The sequence below is a fragment of the Trifolium pratense genome, linkage group LG7, assembly GCF_020283565.1.
Source record: "Trifolium pratense cultivar HEN17-A07 linkage group LG7, ARS_RC_1.1, whole genome shotgun sequence".
In the NCBI taxonomy this organism is placed as follows: Eukaryota; Viridiplantae; Streptophyta; class Magnoliopsida; order Fabales; family Fabaceae; genus Trifolium; species Trifolium pratense.
The window spans coordinates 55,225,422-55,244,460 of record NC_060065.1 but is presented as its reverse complement, the minus strand read 5'-3'; the positions used below and the strand labels follow the sequence as shown (position 1 = coordinate 55,244,460).

The 19,039-nt window shown below is 32.7% G+C and overlaps 3 protein-coding genes and 1 non-coding gene across 4 annotated transcripts; 2 read left to right on the top strand and 2 right to left on the bottom strand.

The window, feature by feature from the left end:
• Positions 1 to 251: 251 nt before the first annotated feature.
• Positions 252 to 3,590, bottom strand: LOC123899708. The gene is made up of 7 exons (XM_045950920.1): positions 3,217 to 3,590; positions 2,528 to 2,590; positions 2,351 to 2,437; positions 1,577 to 1,814; positions 1,395 to 1,468; positions 760 to 858; positions 252 to 603 (listed from the first exon to the last, which is right to left on the bottom strand). Exons 1-7 carry the CDS (start codon positions 3,448 to 3,450, stop codon positions 520 to 522), a joined length of 879 nt encoding a protein of 292 aa, XP_045806876.1. The 5' UTR covers positions 3,451 to 3,590; the 3' UTR covers positions 252 to 519.
• A 1,072-nt stretch (positions 3,591 to 4,662) lies between these two features.
• On the bottom strand, positions 4,663 to 4,734 carry TRNAG-UCC. The gene has a single exon. It is a non-coding gene; the product is annotated as a tRNA-Gly (tRNA).
• Positions 4,735 to 4,792: 58 nt separating this feature from the next.
• Positions 4,793 to 8,447, top strand: LOC123899938 (dolichol-phosphate mannosyltransferase subunit 1). The gene is made up of 9 exons (XM_045951205.1): positions 4,793 to 4,934; positions 5,058 to 5,179; positions 5,536 to 5,635; positions 6,052 to 6,085; positions 6,153 to 6,229; positions 6,416 to 6,441; positions 6,527 to 6,691; positions 6,774 to 6,888; positions 7,916 to 8,447. Exons 2-9 carry the CDS (start codon positions 5,064 to 5,066, stop codon positions 8,018 to 8,020), a joined length of 738 nt encoding a protein of 245 aa, XP_045807161.1. The 5' UTR covers positions 4,793 to 4,934; positions 5,058 to 5,063; the 3' UTR covers positions 8,021 to 8,447.
• Positions 8,448 to 9,238: 791 nt separating this feature from the next.
• Positions 9,239 to 13,582, top strand: LOC123897828 (RHOMBOID-like protein 1). Its single transcript, XM_045948615.1, has 6 exons — positions 9,239 to 10,344; positions 11,799 to 11,962; positions 12,138 to 12,301; positions 12,426 to 12,682; positions 12,890 to 13,016; positions 13,204 to 13,582. The coding sequence occupies exons 1-6, from the start codon at positions 9,983 to 9,985 to the stop codon at positions 13,327 to 13,329; spliced, it is 1,200 nt and encodes a 399-aa protein (XP_045804571.1). The 5' UTR covers positions 9,239 to 9,982; the 3' UTR covers positions 13,330 to 13,582.
• The last annotated feature ends 5,457 nt before the right edge of the window (positions 13,583 to 19,039 follow it).

Genomic DNA, 19,039 nt, shown 5'->3' with positions numbered 1-19,039 from the left:
AATTGAAGTTTCACTATTTTTCAAATTTTTAAAATGTTGTATCTATATTGAACTTTGAGAAAAGAAAACGGTGAAGAAAATACTCAATCTATATTATCTTATATATTTATTAATTGAAGTGAAAATGGAAACAAAACATAGAAAGTTATATGCAACAAGTTAGGATTCAAGTTTTACTGATATGGATGGAATCATGGAATTGGCAACGATTAAACTCGCATAACTTAACTCTACTACATCGATCAAGTATATTTTTTGAAATCAGTGTCCTTTATTTTACTAATGGCAAGCAACATGTTGGTTTACATTTGACCTTTCATCTCAAAAATTACATTTCAATGTTCTATAATCGTCTGACAACTACAATTGTTGACAATAAAAACACCTAATCAAATGAATCAACCGTCCAGAAGTGGACTAGTTGGCTTCAAACAGAACCGCTTTAGACTAAAACTCAAAACTAAACAGAAGTTGCTTGTATTCTTTTCTTTACAATTGACAATCATAGGCACAGAAAATTTACAGCTCTCTTTGGCGTCTGGATTTACGCACAAGGTAAATACGCCCATAAACCCATTGTCTACCAAATCCTGAAGTTGATTGCTGCAAATGAGAACATCATGTGTTAAGCAAAAGAAAAATACTTGCAGTTCTTGCTTTGCACTGTATGTTTCAACTCTCTATACTCTACAATATGTGAAAATCAAATAGCCGCCAAATTTTATGTACTGACTTTTGCAAGAAATTAAAACAATATACCTCGACTTCGGTGCGAAATTCCAATAAGCATTCACACACATGGCACTTTGCTCTATGGGGTGAGTTGTTAGCCTTGTCCGTTTTTACAAATGCAAATACCTGTAACAAAAGGTTTCCAACTAACTGAGACGATATAAATGAAGTTAAATATGAAATCTATGTTTCCCTACACAGATAAGGGCATTGGTTGATGAATGAATATGACGGAAAAGAAACGATAGACTAATATATTAGATTTGTAGACTTGCTATTACAAAACCACCAAAGACACTAACTTAAAAGACTTAGAATGCATTTGAAGGATATTATTTGGACTTTCTTATAACATAAGAACTTGTATAAGTGTTTGACAGAACATAAAAATGTTTTTAGATTATGTAAAGTTCACTTTCATTCCCTTTTCAATAGAAAAAACAACTGGTATATAAGCTCATGATAAGATAATTGCTTATTGAATAAGTGTTTGATTAAGTTGTGTATATAAACAACATCATAAGTCAAAGATACCAAGCAACTGTTTACCATGACATGAGCAACAGCCAAAGAAATAAGGGAGGCTATGGAAGACTACAAGTTTGAGGGGCCATGACATTTGCCCTTCAAGTCTTATGCATTTAATTCAGCGAGTGACTAACCTCGTCTCCACAATTTGGACATGAACCCTTTAGTGCTGCTAAGTCGTTTCTCCACAAGCCTTGAAGTACTTTGACTGAAAAAAGGCATTTAATAACATATGAATATAAAAGTAGCGCCATGGAAGTTTACCTTTGAAAATGATAAGGCATAAGATGAAAAGTAGCAGCAAAAGGATTTTTACCTGAAGCTGAAGCAACTGGAAATCCTATGATAAAACCGAGTGCCATGAAGATAATGGTATTCACCATGAAAAGAGGCTTTAGTTCTGATGCATGGCTACCATATGATAATCCTAAGTTCATTGCATTTTGATAAGCTAAGTTGATGGTGTAAAACATTGGTCCAACACATGCTGAACTGCCAAATGCAAAAAATAGGGCCCATGTACTTGCCAATGTAAAAACCATAGATAGATCTTCCTGCCCTACATCCACACCATTCAATATTAAGGTGAAACAAGAAACCAAGAATAGAGGAAAGAGAAGGAAAAAAAGGGGTAGAGGTACAGGAAAGGAACCTTAACATTCTAACCAGATGCATATAGTATGTATCACAAAACATGTAGAAACCAGATACATTCAACAGAAATAGGACATATCACAAAACATGAATACTAAGTCGTTTAACTATTAGAATTTGTTTTTGAACCTAACTCAACCTCACAAAATCAATTTCAAGATCAGCGATGTCTATTCGTTATAAGATCTTTTCAGACCTTATCTCTAATCAATTCAGGACTTGAATTTTTTCTCAATAATAACTTCCTAGCAACATCAAGAGCTAATAAGGGGAAATCAGCTACCCTTCTTTCCAATATATATTCTTCACATTATTAAGATCATCATGCAACAAAATATTAAGAATGAGCAACTGAAATTGGTGAATTTTTTGTGAATATGGGGTCATAGCCAGAGCAAATAAGAATTGATCAATCTAAACTTGTGAAGAAAATTACCTCAGCATCGGCATAAGTTGATTGCCTCCTGATACTACATCGTGGATACTTCACAACTGACTTGGAACCATACCACTTAAGCTTCAACTGTTTCCATAATATATATGAGTAAGATAAGAACAATATAAATAACAAAGTTAAGAAGCATATGTGGCGAATTGGAGAAGAAATATACACCTCTACTCTATCAAACATGTCATCAACTATCAAAGGCTCTCCTCTGTAATATGCATCCCTTGCCTGTTACCAAAGAGCACCATGTTAAAAATAAGGCAAATGCTAAATAGTGCCCCCGGGGCACTCTTTAAGCCCTTAAATAGTAAGTTTTTTATAGAATTTTTATGGAAATGCGTGAAGTAAACGCATTGGAATTTGGAGTGTTTAATTTTTTGAATAAAAAGTTTCTTTTAATGGAATGCTTAAAGAGTGCCCCGGGGGCACTCGTTAGCAAGACCCTAAAAATAAATACATGAAAAGAACAAAAACAAAAAAACCGATCGGATAAACATCTTAATTAAGCATAAGCGCTTATCATATAAGTGCTCATTTTTATAACAAAGATAATATAAAAATCAAATTGTTTTCTTTTCATATAATTAATAAGTTGTTTTCATATGCTATCCCGGAGAGCTTATGTAAATAAGCTGAAAACAACTTACGGACATGTTATTCAGTAAACTCTCTCAAAGAGTCTCTCTCTCACAAAGTATTTATATTTGTAGATAAGCTCAAATAAGTCATTCCAAACAGCCATAAACCAGAAAGAACCAAACATCATAGATAACATAAAAAATCATAAGTAAATAAAAGATTAAGTAAATGATTAAACTTGATTAATTGTGAGAGAAAGTGAAAGTAGAAGTTACTTGAGAATAAAGAGCTTCAAGAGTCTCTTGGGTGGCAGTTTGAAGAGGACCAACATATATACAGGATGGACCATGAGGGCGGTCGTCACAGGTGGCAGAGATCCGAAGAGAGAATGAAGAAGAAGAAGAAACAGAGCGGTTGCTTCTGATTTTGGATAATTGTAGCACCGTCCAACCACCCAACGCGGTGGTAGTTGTGGTGGTGGTGCCGCTAGTGCTTGGTAACATATTCATCTCAGTTTTTGTGTTTGTTTCTGTTAGATATTTATTTATTTATGTAATAAGATAAGAAATGAACAAGAACAACGACCCACGCTTTGTGCCAAAACTTCACATTCCTATGTTTTTTTTCTTCATGTCTATCTCTTCCTTCTCATTTGAAACTTAATATATTTTTCAATCAACATCTGAATCTGATGTCATATCTAATTATACAAATTTACTAATCAAATAGTAAAAAATCATCTATATATACATATGAAAGATGTATTTCACTTATATTTTATGGCACCTAAAAAATAAATGCATAAATTGAGTAACATCTAGGTAGTATCGATACTTCAGGTCGAAAATGTGTCTGAATCCTTCACATAAGATAGTTGGGTCTGAAGTATTCTTGTTGTAAAAGTTCGAGTACTCTTTGTACAATGTTAATATCGTGTCTGGAGTATATGTCGGTAATTAGGTAACAATGTGAATTTTTTCTAGCAAAAAATGTAATGTATGAGGAGGTGCTTGCTCCTCAATATGAAACCTTACTTGGTAGAGGTCCATAAGCATATTTTTACATTATATTTTGGCATTGTTTTGCAAAAGAAGGCAGAAGTATTCTAATTAAGATCAGATGACTAAGATTGTGGCTAATGTAAATGTAGATTATTTATCTTACTATACATTTTACTCGATCATAGTTACCCACATCCATTATACCTAAATATTATGAGATTTATTTTGACCAAATTATGAGTTTTCTTAAAGAGTGTCGTGTACAAAGCAAGAATTTTATTTGCGTGTGTAGAAAAAACAGAGTTAACATGATAACATCAATACATGGATATTTAATCCAGATTTTTTGATAGCTTGTGCAACCCACGTTGCAATGTGAATTATGTATGACTATAGAAAAGAAATATAAAGATGCAATACCAATCACACAAATATAAATAAATGAGCTAGTACTAGTAGTAGTTTTGAACCAACAAGAAAAAAGAGCCATTAGCTATCATACCAACCACACAAATATAAAGATACAACTAAAACCACACAAAATTAGATATTAATCTCATTTGTCTTTACTTTGGACTTTATATTTTTATGGATTCAGACAAAACCATTCATACAGAATATTGACAAGAAAGACTTGTCATGTAAAGTAACGTATAAAATTAATTTTTCGTGTACCATAAATAAACAAACAAAAAATAAATAAATAAATAAAAAACAAAATGCGTTTGCCGGGAGTCGAACCCGGGTCTATTGCTTGGAAGGCAATTATCCTAACCGTTGGACTACAAACGCTTGTTGAGTTTCAATCTCACATAAAACTATTAGAACTCAATTAAATCTTGAAACAAGCGAGTAATAACGATAGCTCCAAAATACAAAATAAAAAAATGTAACCACTTTACCATTGGCATCAGAAAGAAACAAGTTGAAATCGCTCTGAACTCAACTAGCCGGAAAACGCAACCGGAGTTAGTTACCGGTCGCCATAAACAGTGAGAAACTTCGTCCATCCTTTACTTTTTTTTTTTTGGTGAAATGTGTTTTTCTTTACATATATGTGATAATTGATGAAATCAAAATCACTATATTATTGATTTGATTTGTTCGAATTTCAGATTAGAATGGATGAGAAGAAGCTGAATCAGAATCAGAAAAACAAATACAGTATAATTGTTCCTACATATAATGAACGACTCAACATTAGTCTCATTCTTTACCTTATATTCAAACACCTTCAGTAATTTCTTCATTTCTTTAATCTATTTTTCTTATATGTTAGCATGTTTTTATGAATCTATGTGTATAATTAGCTTCTTTTTCAACCCTAAATTAAAAGATATGGTTAAGAAATTTGGTATAGAATGCTCATCTTAGATTATGATCAAAATGCTGTCTATTGCGGATCACAGGAAATAGCGGTTTATTCAAATTTTGTTATGCAATATTGCTATTGCCGACTATACTTGCGATTAGACAACATTTTGTACTAAATAGTGTATCACAAAACAATAACAATGTGTTCGAATTCTGCTACACTATAGCGCCACTGTTTAACAACATTGACAAATACTCCTTTTCATTTCTCAATTTTAGGGATGTTGATTTTGAAGTTATTGTTGTGGATGATGGGAGTCCTGATGGTACTCAAGATGTTGTAAAACAATTGCAGCAGGTTTATGGAGAAGATCGGATTGTAAGCACTCACATTCACAATTTCAATTTTCATTTACAAATAAATGACTAGTAATTAATTCGTAAATAGGCATTTTAGTCGTTGAAATTGAAAAATATCGATCAATTTAGTCATTTTCTCAAATTTTGCACCACAGTTTTAAAGGTTCTATGCTTGTTTTGATGCAACAAAACACCAGTTAAGTAAATATGCACTGTTTGTCTTTTATTGGTTTTGATGACTGTTTACTGAAGACATATTTTGATGGAGACTAAATGATTGATAATTTTCAATTTAAGAGACTAAATTGACTGACCCTTGCAATTTCAAAGACTAAAATATTTACTTACTCAATTCGTGACCTATTCTATTTTTTGGGATCTATCTCACTCCTTTTGTATCATTTAGAGTAACTGTGCTTATTCTTGTGGATACAGCTGTTAAGAGCGAGGCCTAGGAAAATGGGTTTAGGTATGTACCTGAGACTTTTACTAAATCATCTTTGATAAAATTGGCATTTGATGTGATTAATTTGCAGGAACGGCTTATATTCATGGCATGAAGCATGCATCTGGAAATTTTGTTGTCATTATGGATGCTGATCTATCACACCATGTATGTTATTTTGTTCACATGTAGATAATAGGTTGCTTTCATGAAGAGTGATTAAATTTGAAAAGGAATTGAAAATTAACACTTGGATAGTTGAATGAAATTTGTTTTAGATTCTTAGTTTAGAGAATTTTTTAGTTGCAGCATTCTACAATTTTTCCTTCCTGATATGTCTATGTTGTTCTGCAGCCAAAGTATTTGCCAGGCTTCATTAGGTAAGGAAAGCTTTTAATAATATATTTCTTGTTTTCTTGTTACCTGCCGGCTGCCACAACTTAACTCTTCCCTTTTGTTTTTCAGAAAACAGTTGGAAACTGGTGCTGATATAGTTACAGGGACTCGTTATGTTAAAGGTGGTGGTGTGCATGGATGGAATCTTATGCGCAAACTAACAAGCAGGGGAGCAAATGTTCTTGCACAAACACTTCTATGGCCTGGTGTCTCCGATTTGACAGGATCTTTTAGGTAATGGATATTAAACTGTTTGGTGAGTGTTGTTGCTCCTCTATTAACTGGTTGGAGATTGATGTATTGTTGTTCTTTGTAGACTTTATAGGAAATCGGTGCTTGAAGATATCATTAGTTGCTGCGTTAGTAAGGGATATGTCTTCCAAATGGAGATGATAGTACGAGCATCCAGAAAAGGGTACCATATTGAAGAGGTGCAGTTGCTTAATTCCTGTTGGTTATTCTTTATGTTAACCTGTTTATTATGTTGATTTCATAGCTCATGAGTTAGATGCGTAATTAGCATTGATCATCACTATATGTGCTGGCCGTTTATACATTCTTGACATATCTAGCGTAACTTGTACCATTTATTCATACAACTTGTAAATTGAATGATGAAGTGCCATTTTTAATACTGTAGTAATTATAATTGGCTACAGCTTACAATTGCGCTGGTGGATTCTAGAAATGTTTCACCAATCCACATTCACCCTAATACTGTGACTTCAGTTGCCTGATTCGGTTATAATCAATGATATGCATGTGCTTTGTCATGTAATTGTTTTTAAAAGGCAGTCAGCATGTATTATCCATTCAGATATTCTATTCCATATATTAAATCTAAGCTGTAATTATGGCTTTGCTGTGTCACCATTTTTTGAAATTACCTGCTTTGATAGGCTGTTGGTCTTCTGTAGGTCGCTGATAAATTGAGTTTTGTATGACATATTATTAATATGAAAGATGCATTTGGTATTAACATTGCCAATTGAATGACAGTCATACTCATACTTTCATCTGCTTTGCAAACTGTCTGAAATTATAATTGCTAAACATGGAAATCATTCCAGGATTGCCCTGGTTCCTTTCTATTGTCCTATCTTTCTCGAAATCTTCATATTTAAATCTGTTTATGCATATACTTAAGGAGAGGATTTGAATGCTTGTTGGTTTAGCTTTTCTTTTTCTCTTTATCATGTCTTTCCAAAATACTTGTCAAGTAGAGGGCTTCTAGTTATTAGGATATGTTTGGTTGTATGTTGCACTCACCGAAACCGCAAGTTTCAGTGCATTTCACTGGGGAAATGCACAAGCTACAAACTGTAGTTTCTAAAGGAACACGCGTTCACATTTAGCCGACTGCTAAAATAAACACAGGCTCAATGTAATTACCCTGTTCAAGCTTATCGCCTTGTTATTATTCACTTCATAGCTTACCTTAGTGTCACATGTGTACAGGTTCCAATCACATTTGTTGATAGAGTATATGGAAGTTCAAAGCTTGGTGGATCAGAGATTGTTGAATACCTGAAAGGCCTAGTATATCTTCTGATGACAACATAAAAAGATAAATGATATCGACTCATGTATGTAGTTCAGTTCAGTTCAGTAAGCTAATTATTGAGGACACAGGTTTGGCTGCTCGAATCTTTCATAGCTTGCCTTTTGAGTTTTGTAGCAAGCATATCTGTTTGGCCAACAGTTATGTAGCAACTGTGTGGTGTTTTTAACTGCTTGCAAATATTGATAATTGATTTTGTTTTAGCTGAAGTTGTGACTAATGTTGATCCATTTTCTGGTTTTCCCTTTTTGTCACCACCATTAATATGTGAATCTTCCTAAATGGAAATACAACTACTCAGGCTAGGAGATTTCTACTATTCTGAGAAGGTTTTGTCATTAAGAAGTTGAGTTTTGTACTATTCTGAGAAGGTTTTGTCAATTGTGACACCTAGGAAGAAAGCTACTTGAATGAATGTTTTATTTTCTATACTGGATGAGATTGGACGTTTTAGAATACAGAAATTGCTATAAAAGAAAAATCTTTTTTATTGTCGAGGCAGTAGTATTATCATTCAAATTAACTCAAAAACATTTTTGAATTTTTGTTTTCTTTGTCGGAAACAAATGCATAATACAGTTGGTTGGAGAAATAAAACCGTATTATAGCTGAAATTGTAAATCGTGTGCAAACTATAATAGTGCAAGCCTGCAACAGCAAAACAATCTATCTGAGTACGTGAAGGTGAAGGTGAATAAGGGGAAGTATTAGAGTTCAAACTTCAATCTCTTTGTATATTATGTAATTTTTCTATCAACGCCAACGGAGTTACGCTCATTAGGAGACGTACATAATACATATTATTCATTAAAAAAGTACTAAAAATTGATTTTTTTTTTATACTTCAATTTTTTTTTTTAATATAATGAATGATTTTTGTATACTAGTTGCTATGATCCGAACGAGTTGAGATCCTCTCCATTTCTTATGTTTTCCATTTCTTCCATTACCAAAGTTTTTAAATATTTTGGGGTGTATAAATGACATTTGGACCCACTTGATGTCACATTTTTGCATTTATATTCCCAAAACTATATAATAATGGAGGAAATGGAAAGAATTGGAAATGGAGAGGATCCTAACTCGATCCGAACATAACTGATTAATTTCAACAGTGAAATTTGAGGTAGTTACAGTGGTGGCGACCACTACAAAAGATAATCAATTTTCTTTAGATAGACGACATGATAAACTATTACAAATTCACACACATACAAAGTGGAGAGACCTATATTTCAATCTCAGTCATAGCGGCTAACCTATCAATTTTGATATTTCTACGGGTTGAAATACTTTATAGTACATTAGAATATATATTTTTTTTTTACGGCTATTAGAATATTTTTTTAATGAAAGGTACATTCGATTTTTATTTTATTTTTTTTGATAAAAAAGGTTCATTAGAAAATTTGAATATGTTAATCTTTAAATTAATAAATTAACAATATCAAAAAGTTATTTACCACTAAGAGAAAAATTATAATTAAAAAAAAAACACAATTTTATTATTTATAATACTAACTGTAAAAAAAAACCATTATACTAATTTTTTACATTTTTTTTTCATATAAAAAAATTCAATACTCACCAATTTTTATCATCTCAGGATCCAACATGCACTTAGTATTATACAATTAAAAAAAATTAGAATAAGAATATTGGTGTAGTAAGTTAATTAGGTGGCGTAGGAAGGTAAAGAATTCCTCTCAAAACCAAACCAAACCAAAGTACCAAACATAATCATCATCGTCAACTAACAAACAACGTATCGTCAACAAAAAAACAACGTTAACACACGAGACATTCAAAAACAAACAAACGCAAACAACAAATTTCTAACTTTGCTAGGGTCTTGTGGATTCTGGCTGTTAATAATATAAAACATTATTCTTTTTCAATCATTATTCACCAAAATGTGTTAGAAACTTGAATTCTTTGGCTAACAAGAATCAAGAATCATCATCATGGGTGGACGGAGGGACCAACATGGTGACTCCGTGGAAGTTGACATTGATTCTCCCCGTGATGATGCCGCCGTTCATCATGGACGTGGTGGTGGGTCTCGGCCTCACTCTAGGCCGTCGTCTCATCCTCCTCCCTCCGTCACCCGTGGTTATGATCGTGATTTTAGGCTCTTTGAGCAATGGTTCCCATGGTTGATTCCAACCTTTGTGTTTACCAACATTGTTGTGTTCATTGTTACAATGTATGTTAATGATTGTCCTAAGAATTCTTTTAATAGTAATTCTTGTGTTGCTTCTTTTCTTGGAAGATTCTCTTTTCAACCTCTCAAAGAAAACCCTCTCTTTGGTCCTTCTTCCACTACGTGAGTTTTTCTTTTCCCTTTATCTATTCATCTCATGTTACATTTATAAACACAATTTTTAATTTGTTTTATTTCTTAAAGAATGATACATTAATCATGGTATGTATGTATGTATGCTTGTGTCTTGGTGTCGGACACCGACACATGTGGTTTAGGGTTCAATTATTTATATTTTTTAAAAATATTTGTTATCGGTGTTGATGTGTCAGTGTCAGGTGGTTCAAATCCAGGACAATATTGAGGAAATAATGTGAGCAAAATAAATTGAGGAAAAACAAATTGAGGAAATAATGTTGCCTTTTAGATCATTGAATTATAAATGTAGGACAATATTTATATTTAAAATAAATTATGAAAAGTTGATTGATGGTTGTGATGTGAAAATTGAGAGAAATTGAGAGATCCATTCTACACTTATTTGACTCACATGTTCCTAAAATTCTTCATTGATGAAAAATTGTCATCTCTGCAAATGTATATTTTAGATGAGCTGAGCAATATGTACTATATTAAGAATAAGAACATTATAACCTTAGAATTATTGAAAGCTTTTATGTTGCTGCAACTCTGTGTTTTTGTTCTAGCCATAATTTGTGTAACAGTTATTGAAAGCTTATGTCTAACCTTGTGACTTCATTTCTGGTAAAAGTTAATTTGAGTTTCTTACTTTAATTTGTTTGACTATTTTTAGGGTAATTTCTCAATATCCACACGGGGGCTTACCATAACCTTGATTTTAGTACTTTCTTCAATTATTCGTTAACTAAGCCCCAGAAATATGGGGGGCCGAAGAACAAACACTATAATAATATTATAAATGCTGTCTTTTTTTTACATTAACACATTGTCGATAACTACAAGACGGTGTTTATTGTACGAAATTACTACAAGACGGTGTTTTCCGTGCGTTAGCACGGGCACTGGAACTAGTAGATTACATGTGTATTTGGTATCACAGTAGGCAGAGGCAAAAGTAATAACAGATACAAAATTGATTTTGACATGTTTGGGTGATGCTGAATGTAATGGATGTTGTCTCTAACTTGAAGCTAGAATTTATAGCATTTGATTGAAATTGATTTCATCTCTAGAATTGATTTTAACTTGGAGTTGATATTTGTAGCTTTGACTTCAAATGTGATTTTTATTTATCGTTCAACTCACTTTTACCTGAATGTATCCATACATAAACCACTTCACATTCAATTCACTGTTAACTAAAATCTATTTTACATAATCAACATTCAAATCAATTTTTGTAACAGCAGAACCAAACTCATATTCCCTCTATGGCTATGAAATTTCTATAATTGAAAAGTTTTCAACTCAAATTCAATCCAAATTATGTTTTCGAAATGGCTAATGGATAGTACCAAATATACTTATTTAGGTGGATATATGTTGGAGCTGTTTTTAATGTGCTGCTGAAAACTACTTATTTCTCACATTTTCAGATTACAGAAGATGGGCGCTCTAGAAGTAGATAAAGTTGTTTATAGACACCAAGTTTGGCGCCTTCTCTCTTGTATATGGTTGCACGGTGGGGTTATCCATGTACTTGCCAACATGTTGAGTCTTGTTTTTATTGGAATTCGGCTTGAACAAGAATTTGGATTTGGTATGGCTCTGGTAATTATCGTTGCATTGTTCAAGTATATCATTATATTTATAGCGACCAATAAAATGTTCAAGTATATGTATACACACCATTGTTTGCCTAGTTTATTTAGCAATTAAAAGCTTCATTTTGCACATTACAGATTGTAATTTCTACATTGTTTATCTTTTTGCAGTTAGAATTGGATTTCTGTACGTGATATCTGGTTTCGGAGGGACTGTGCTATCTGCTCTATTCATACAATCAGGTATCTCGGTTGGCGCTTCTGGTGCATTGTTTGGCTTACTAGGAGGAATGCTCTCTGAGCTCTTGATAAATTGGACAATATATGCCAATAAGGTGAGTCGCAAAATAAACACGTTCAATTCAATTCTATTCGTAGTGCTTCCTGATAAACACTGTGTTTTGTCTTTGTGCCGCAGCCATTTAATTTCTTTCCATTTCGTCTGGTCTTGTTTTGCAGTTGGCTGCATTGTTGACTCTTATATTCATTGTTGTAATCAATTTAGCTGTTGGAGTCCTTCCACATGTTGACAATTTCGCTCATCTAGGAGGATTTGGTTCCGGCTTTCTTCTTGGATTTGTTCTTCTGATCCGTCCACAGTTTAAATGGATTAGCCAAAAACAGTCTCGATCTGGATTTGCACCTTCTGTTAAACATAAGCACAAACCTTATCAATATGTACTGTGGCTTTTGTCTTTCCTATTACTCACTGCTGGGTAAGTTCTCTTTCGTTTTCCATTCATTTTTGTATATTACCTTTTATTTTCATAGGGTTATAATTGCATCGATATGATCAATGAGTCAGTGCATTTACGTAGGTTTAGGACGTGAATACTATTCTGCAAACACTTTGCTCATAGAGATTGAATTTATGTCAATGCTTGTAAAGTACTATTTAATCTAAAGTTGAATAATTTTGACAGATTGATTACGGGGTTGGTTTTGCTCCTTCGAGGTGTTAACTTGAATGAACATTGTTCGTGGTGTCATTATTTAAGCTGTGTTCCTACCTCAAAATGGAGTTGTCAAGAACAAAGGACTTATTGTGAGGTAAGTTCTCATTTCTCGTGTAACTTCTTCCATCAATGCTATTTCCTAGTGCCTAGAGCTATAAGCTGATGGAATCAATTAATGTGAAGAAAATTTACGATTTTGTTGCTGATTTGAACATTTTATGAGATTGTTGCACGATATTTTTTGTTTAATTAAATCGATTTTGATACAATATTCTATGCAGATGACACAAATCGGAAATCAACTTAACATCACATGCGTGAGCAATGGGAAAAGTGACTTGTATCCTCTGTCGGATAATAGCTCTTCTGAAACGCAACAACTTTGTTCGCGGCTTTGTCGTGGATAGATAGATACACACAACATTTCTTGAAGGGATATATCATTCAACAACTTGTGTATATAGTGCAGAGAAATTGTTTCTTCTCATGATTGTAATGCCAGCCATCATGTGTATATTGTATCCTTGTCACTGCTATTTCTATTTCCTACTTAGCATGAAATACTGATCATTGTGTAAAAAGAGAGCAAAGGAATGGAAGATGTATATTTGGTTTAAGAAACAAACTAATTCTTAAAAAAATGAAAATGCTGTCAAATGGATTATTAAGGATATCATAATCTAAATATTATAGGGTGCCACTGCCAGTGACATAGTAGGAAGAAATCCAACCAGTGAATTACTTCCAAACTTTGGGGAAATTTCTTTTTTTTTTTTTTTGGTCAAGTAGCCTAGTGGCTAGAAAATCCACCTTAAAGGTGAATAAATTTCTTCTTTTACACTTCTAAAATTCTGCATTTTTTCGGAAGTATATTTTCGGACGGCTAAAACAAATTCTTCCAAAATTATACTTTTGAAGTGCATGTGGGGGGTGCAAAAAGAAACTCCTGTGAGTTAGGGTTTAGAACTCTTTTGTTTGGTCTTGTATGTGGCACAGGCCCAAATGAACATGGGAGAGAAAACATAGGAAAATGTACCATTTAGAAAGTCCAATTCTAATGCTTGTTAGTATAACTAACCACAATGCATATTTATGATGATGAGGGACCTAAAGAGAATTTTCCATATATGATTACAATCTTATAAAAATAAAATATATTTTTTTGCCAAAAATTAGAACTCCAAGTAATCTATTTTTTTTTTTCAACATATAATTTATATTATACAATGTCATATCTAATATACCTCATTCCTCACCATAATTTATCTAAAGAGAGTTTTTTTATATGGTAAAAATGCAACACTTATTTTCAAATAAATGGAGTAATTAATTATGCATGTGAACAATCAACTACATACATGAACTTTTTTTTTTTAGCCAAGTAGCCTTATAGCTAAAAATTCACCTTTTGTGGTGAGTGAGAGATCTCAAGTTTGAACTTCAGCCTTACATATAAAATACAATATCATTACCAATTGAGCTATGCTCACGACTCACGAGCATACGTGAAATAATTATTATGTGAGGTGAACATGAAAACATGAGCACATAAGCTAGTAGGTTGTATGATTAAATATGCTACCTGCCCCTACCACAAATTCTCATCCACCCTTTACTTCCATTTCAGATTGTGTGGCCCCATTTTATAATCAATTATCAATAGTAGTATTTAATTATATGATGCCATGGTCGTTAGTACTTCATGAATACTCAAGTATGGCAGTTAGTTAGGAACAAGAAAAAAAGACAATAAAGAAGGAAAGAAGTTGCTTGTTCCTTAATCTTAGGACCCCCAAAAAAGAGAAACAAATAAAGAAAAGGGAAAAAACAACATGACATTGTGCCTCCTAAGGCACGAGAACAAGATAACTTAGCTTGTGTGACAATATATATGATTGCTAACTGCTTGTTTAAGAAAACTATGATTGATTAAAGTATTGTCAGTTGATTTGTGGGGATGCAGAATCCTCGTCTCAATGGCTCATTGATACAGTAAAATGGTCCAACTCTGAGAGCATGCATGCCCATTTAACTATTCATAGTGATCATAGCACCAAACACCAACAACATGAGGATGATCCGAATGGTAAAAGACTCAGACACTTTAAGTAGTTAAGAGTTTGATCGTTTGAATTTTGCGTATGAAAGAAATTTCATTGATAGAGGAGAATTCAATTTTTGTGTTTAACGGTTTTTACGACAAATGTCAATCATTACGTAAGATATTTCATGACCAAAAATAGTTACGCCGTTGAGATATACCTAATATCAATCATATATATGATTGTCGTTAGAGGGCCGCGATTCATTCATGATTTGATCCTCTAACAAATTGAGCATTGAACTATTCTAGAGCAACTAATTAACAATGTTTTTTTCAAGGTATGCAAGTGAGTTATTTGCAAAATTATATAAAAATAATGGGCATTCTATTTTTTATTTTATTTTTGTAATGGTTCTCTTCACAATTTTTGTTACTGACAAAATACTTTCCATAGCTACTGTAGAGATTGAAAATGTGTCAAACGAATAAAAATTGTACAATCAGGTAGTTTTTCTTACTTTTTAAACCTACTATCTCTATTCTCCAACACACATCTGTGTCCAATGTTTTTATTAGAAAAATTATGTTTTTACAAAGTTCCCAATGCAATATTGATTGCTAATCTCCGTCGAGAAATCTGTAAGGTACATAATGTGAGTTCTCTTCGGCCAACCAAATTTTCTTCATACACATAAATCGGAAATCGAACCTCTAACTACATGCTTAAGGGACTAAAACTCTTACCACTTGTACGACCAATATAAATTTTGACATGTTTTTAACATTTTTTTGACATAATACGAGGTTTAGCATATTACATTGACACATCTTAAACATAAAAAAGTATTAGCATTGACATCGAAATGAACATAAATTGATCATTAAGAACTAAAAATATTTTTAGGGATAAAAACACGTGATTTTTTTTTATACAGATAAAAAACCGAAGTTTATCAATTTTTTTGTTTTGTTTTTCATCACCAGTTGAATCTGGTTTGGGGATCAGTTCTGACATCAATTGGTTTCAGCCCCTTTCCGATCGCAGTTGCGGAGGATCGAACTGCGGTCCTCCCTATCAAGTTCAGCGTTAATCACCACTGAACCAACTAACGATTGGTAAGGTTATCAATTTTATAAAGACGAAAAACATATTTATAAATAGTACTTACAATTGTTTTCTTAAAAAATAGAATTATTAATCAAACACAAGGTAACTATAAATAAAATCAAACGCAAACATTTTTTATAAAAAATTGAAGGAGGATTTTTTTTTTTTTTTAATTATCGAAATGATATCATTTTACAACTATTTTTTTAAAAAAATTAAACTCACTACCTTAAAGTTATAAGACTAAAATTCTACAACTGAACACTTAAAATATAAATTAAATCAAACACAAACATAATTCAACCAGTATTTATAGATGATTATATGAACAAAAGAAAAGGAGTAATAGATGATTAATAAATTTGTCCATATAAATAATGTTGTCCCCTCTTTAGTTCACTGGTTATATTCTGAACTTCTGATCCCATATATGTGTTGTCTTAGTCTACCTTCTGAACCAAAGAGGTACATTCATTCCCAAATGCAGCAGGATTTGGTAACAGAAGAACAATATCTCAGGTAGGGTATGTTACTGTAACCCAAAGACAGAACAAGCCCATAATTTTTTGTATTTTCCACCCGGGCCCTTTCTTATCTTTTTACCCCGTGCTCTCTCTACTTATTTTTGACTAAAAACATTGTAAAAAAAAATAGCATATGCAATTATGAATAGTTGCTCAAAAGCGCATACATGAGATGATGCAGAATTTTTTTAGCTTAACTAAGGTTTTGGATTTGATCTCTACCTTAGGCATGCAACAACATTAAAATTCTTAGTAAGAGTTCGTCGCACATTTGAGTCCCACAAGGATATTTGCAGTTACACGCAAAAGATATATGTGATTTATGAAAAGGAAAGAAAAAAAAACAGCACATAGTTTATAACACATGGCAACAACATTAAAATTTAAATATTGATTTGTTATGTTTTAAGAGTTTAATATCTTTTGTTATTAGTTTATTAGCTAGTATTTTACCCTTAAAGTGAATAAAATGATGTGTTCAAAGTTCGAACTCTAACTTCTGCATATATAATACAATGTCTATATTAATTGAATTACATTGAAAAACCACCCAATACAAATCCGATCAAACTATAATCCGACCAAACCGAAACTTTAAGCTGACGAAGATATTCAAATCGTCGGATGGACAATTTTCGATCCGAATTCGACCGTTGTCCAGCCCTACTCATAGGGACCGATCATACTTTATTTTATAATAAACTAAATAGATAAAATAGGTTTAACTACACATTTGGTCTCTTACGTTTATTTTAGGTTTCAATTTGATCTCTTACGTTTAAAAAGTATCAATTTAGTCCCTTATGCTTATTTTAGGTTTCAAGTTACTCTTTTCCATCAATTTTGTCACATGTGGCAGCCAATTTGCATATGTGGACTGACACGTGGCACTTGGACACACTGACACATATACTGTTCAAACGGTGTTAGTGACAAAACTAACGGAAATGACTAACAGGGACCAAATTGATACTTTTTAAACGTAAGAGACCAAATTAAAACCTAAAATAAACGTAAGGGACCAAATGTGTAGTTAAGCCGATAAAATAAAAGTTTTAACATGATTGACAAAGATGGAAATGGATAAAATGATAAAGTTAAGCCCATCTTCTCACATGGAAGTGGATAGTAGTTGTGTGTCTAATATATCTCATCTTAGTCTTACCATACACCACATCACATGCAATCGCCTTATAAGCCAAATTCATTTATATCTAACTAATCTGCCACACCACCATAAAAAGTTGCACACCACCAAAAATCTGCCTCATTACAAATACCATGTGCAAGTGCAGTTGTAATCCAAGACTCCTCCACACCACACTCCAAGGCAAAATTGATGGAGACAGAGATCGATCAATTACACCAAATGAATTCGGTCTTTGATTGAAGAGTTGTGTTTTTATTGATTTATTTTGGTCAAGGTATTTTTATGGATTTTATTAAGTTATAGATACAAAATTATAGCAAATATTTATAATAGAGATGATGATCGGAATCGCGTAACTTTAAATTTACAAAAATAGCAAGTAAAAGAGTACATGTCTTAGACTCGAGAGTTAAACTTATCTCAACTCTATAAAATCGACTTGTAAATTGTTCTCTAAAGAGCAACTCTTCTAAAAATAGCAAAAAGTGCTGAGTTGGAATCTCATTCAAACTAAAGATTCATGTGGTTCCGGAGGATCCAGGAGAACCGGGAACGAGGAGCTTCTCCCCCCTTTTTTCGCCCGACTCGTGATGATTGTTTTTTACTTATAAACTCATGTTCAGGTCAACTCACATACATCCTATGTGAGACTCGCCCAACATTATTGGACTTTGAGCATAGATATAAATGGTGGGTAGTCTGATAGCGGATAACCCAAAGGATCTTTGAGAGATTCTGATATTATCTTAAATTTATGAGTTTGGACTAACTAAATCCTACAAAACCGACTTATAAAGTGACAATTGCCTCTTACTTATAAACACATGTCGAAGCCAACTCACATTCAATATGAAATTTCTTAACAATATAATATCATAAGAGAATGACGTCTAATTACATATGTTAACCGTTTAATGAGACAAACGATTAAATAGTTAAACGGTAGAAGATAGAGAGCTACATGCAGTTGAGACTTGAGACTTCTTTGTTGACTAACTTTTTTCAATGTACATTCAAAAGTCGTATTTTATTTTATTTTAGTTAAAGACAATGCAAATAAATTCGAGACAATTAGATTTGCTTTATAATTTAAAAGGGGAGACTTGTTGAGCAATGGTATTTGTTGATGAATGAGAATGACCCACACACACACTAAATTAAAAATGGTGGATTATTATGACTTTATGCCTCCAACAATCAAGCCTAAATAGGTGGACACCAAATGCTTCCATTCTCATTCTTAAGTCTTTGTTCCGTATTGAATGACTTGGGACTTGGGAGAATTAGGGTG

What these genes read in the sequence shown, in the direction of transcription:
- LOC123899938 (XM_045951205.1), top strand. Translation starts at nt 5,064, where the DNA reads ATGGATGAGAAGAAGCTGAATCAGAATCAGAAAAACAAATACAGTATA. An exon ending in TATTTGCCAGGCTTCATTAG is followed by an intron (nt 6,442 to 6,526) that starts GTAAGGAAAGCT and finishes TTTGTTTTTCAG; the next exon opens with AAAACAGTTGGAAACTGGTG. An exon ending in AAGGGTACCATATTGAAGAG is followed by an intron (nt 6,889 to 7,915) that starts GTGCAGTTGCTT and finishes ACATGTGTACAG; the next exon opens with GTTCCAATCACATTTGTTGA.
- LOC123899708 (XM_045950920.1), bottom strand. Translation starts at nt 3,450, where the DNA reads ATGAATATGTTACCAAGCACTAGCGGCACCACCACCACAACTACCACC. An exon ending in CAACTTATGCCGATGCTGAG is followed by an intron (nt 1,815 to 2,350) that starts GTAATTTTCTTC and finishes GATGTAGGGCAG; the next exon opens with GAAGATCTATCTATGGTTTT. An exon ending in TCCAGTTGCTTCAGCTTCAG is followed by an intron (nt 1,469 to 1,576) that starts GTAAAAATCCTT and finishes GCCTTTTTTCAG; the next exon opens with TCAAAGTACTTCAAGGCTTG.
- LOC123897828 (XM_045948615.1), top strand. Translation starts at nt 9,983, where the DNA reads ATGGGTGGACGGAGGGACCAACATGGTGACTCCGTGGAAGTTGACATT. An exon ending in TTTGGTCCTTCTTCCACTAC is followed by an intron (nt 10,345 to 11,798) that starts GTGAGTTTTTCT and finishes TCACATTTTCAG; the next exon opens with ATTACAGAAGATGGGCGCTC. An exon ending in AACAAAGGACTTATTGTGAG is followed by an intron (nt 13,017 to 13,203) that starts GTAAGTTCTCAT and finishes TATTCTATGCAG; the next exon opens with ATGACACAAATCGGAAATCA.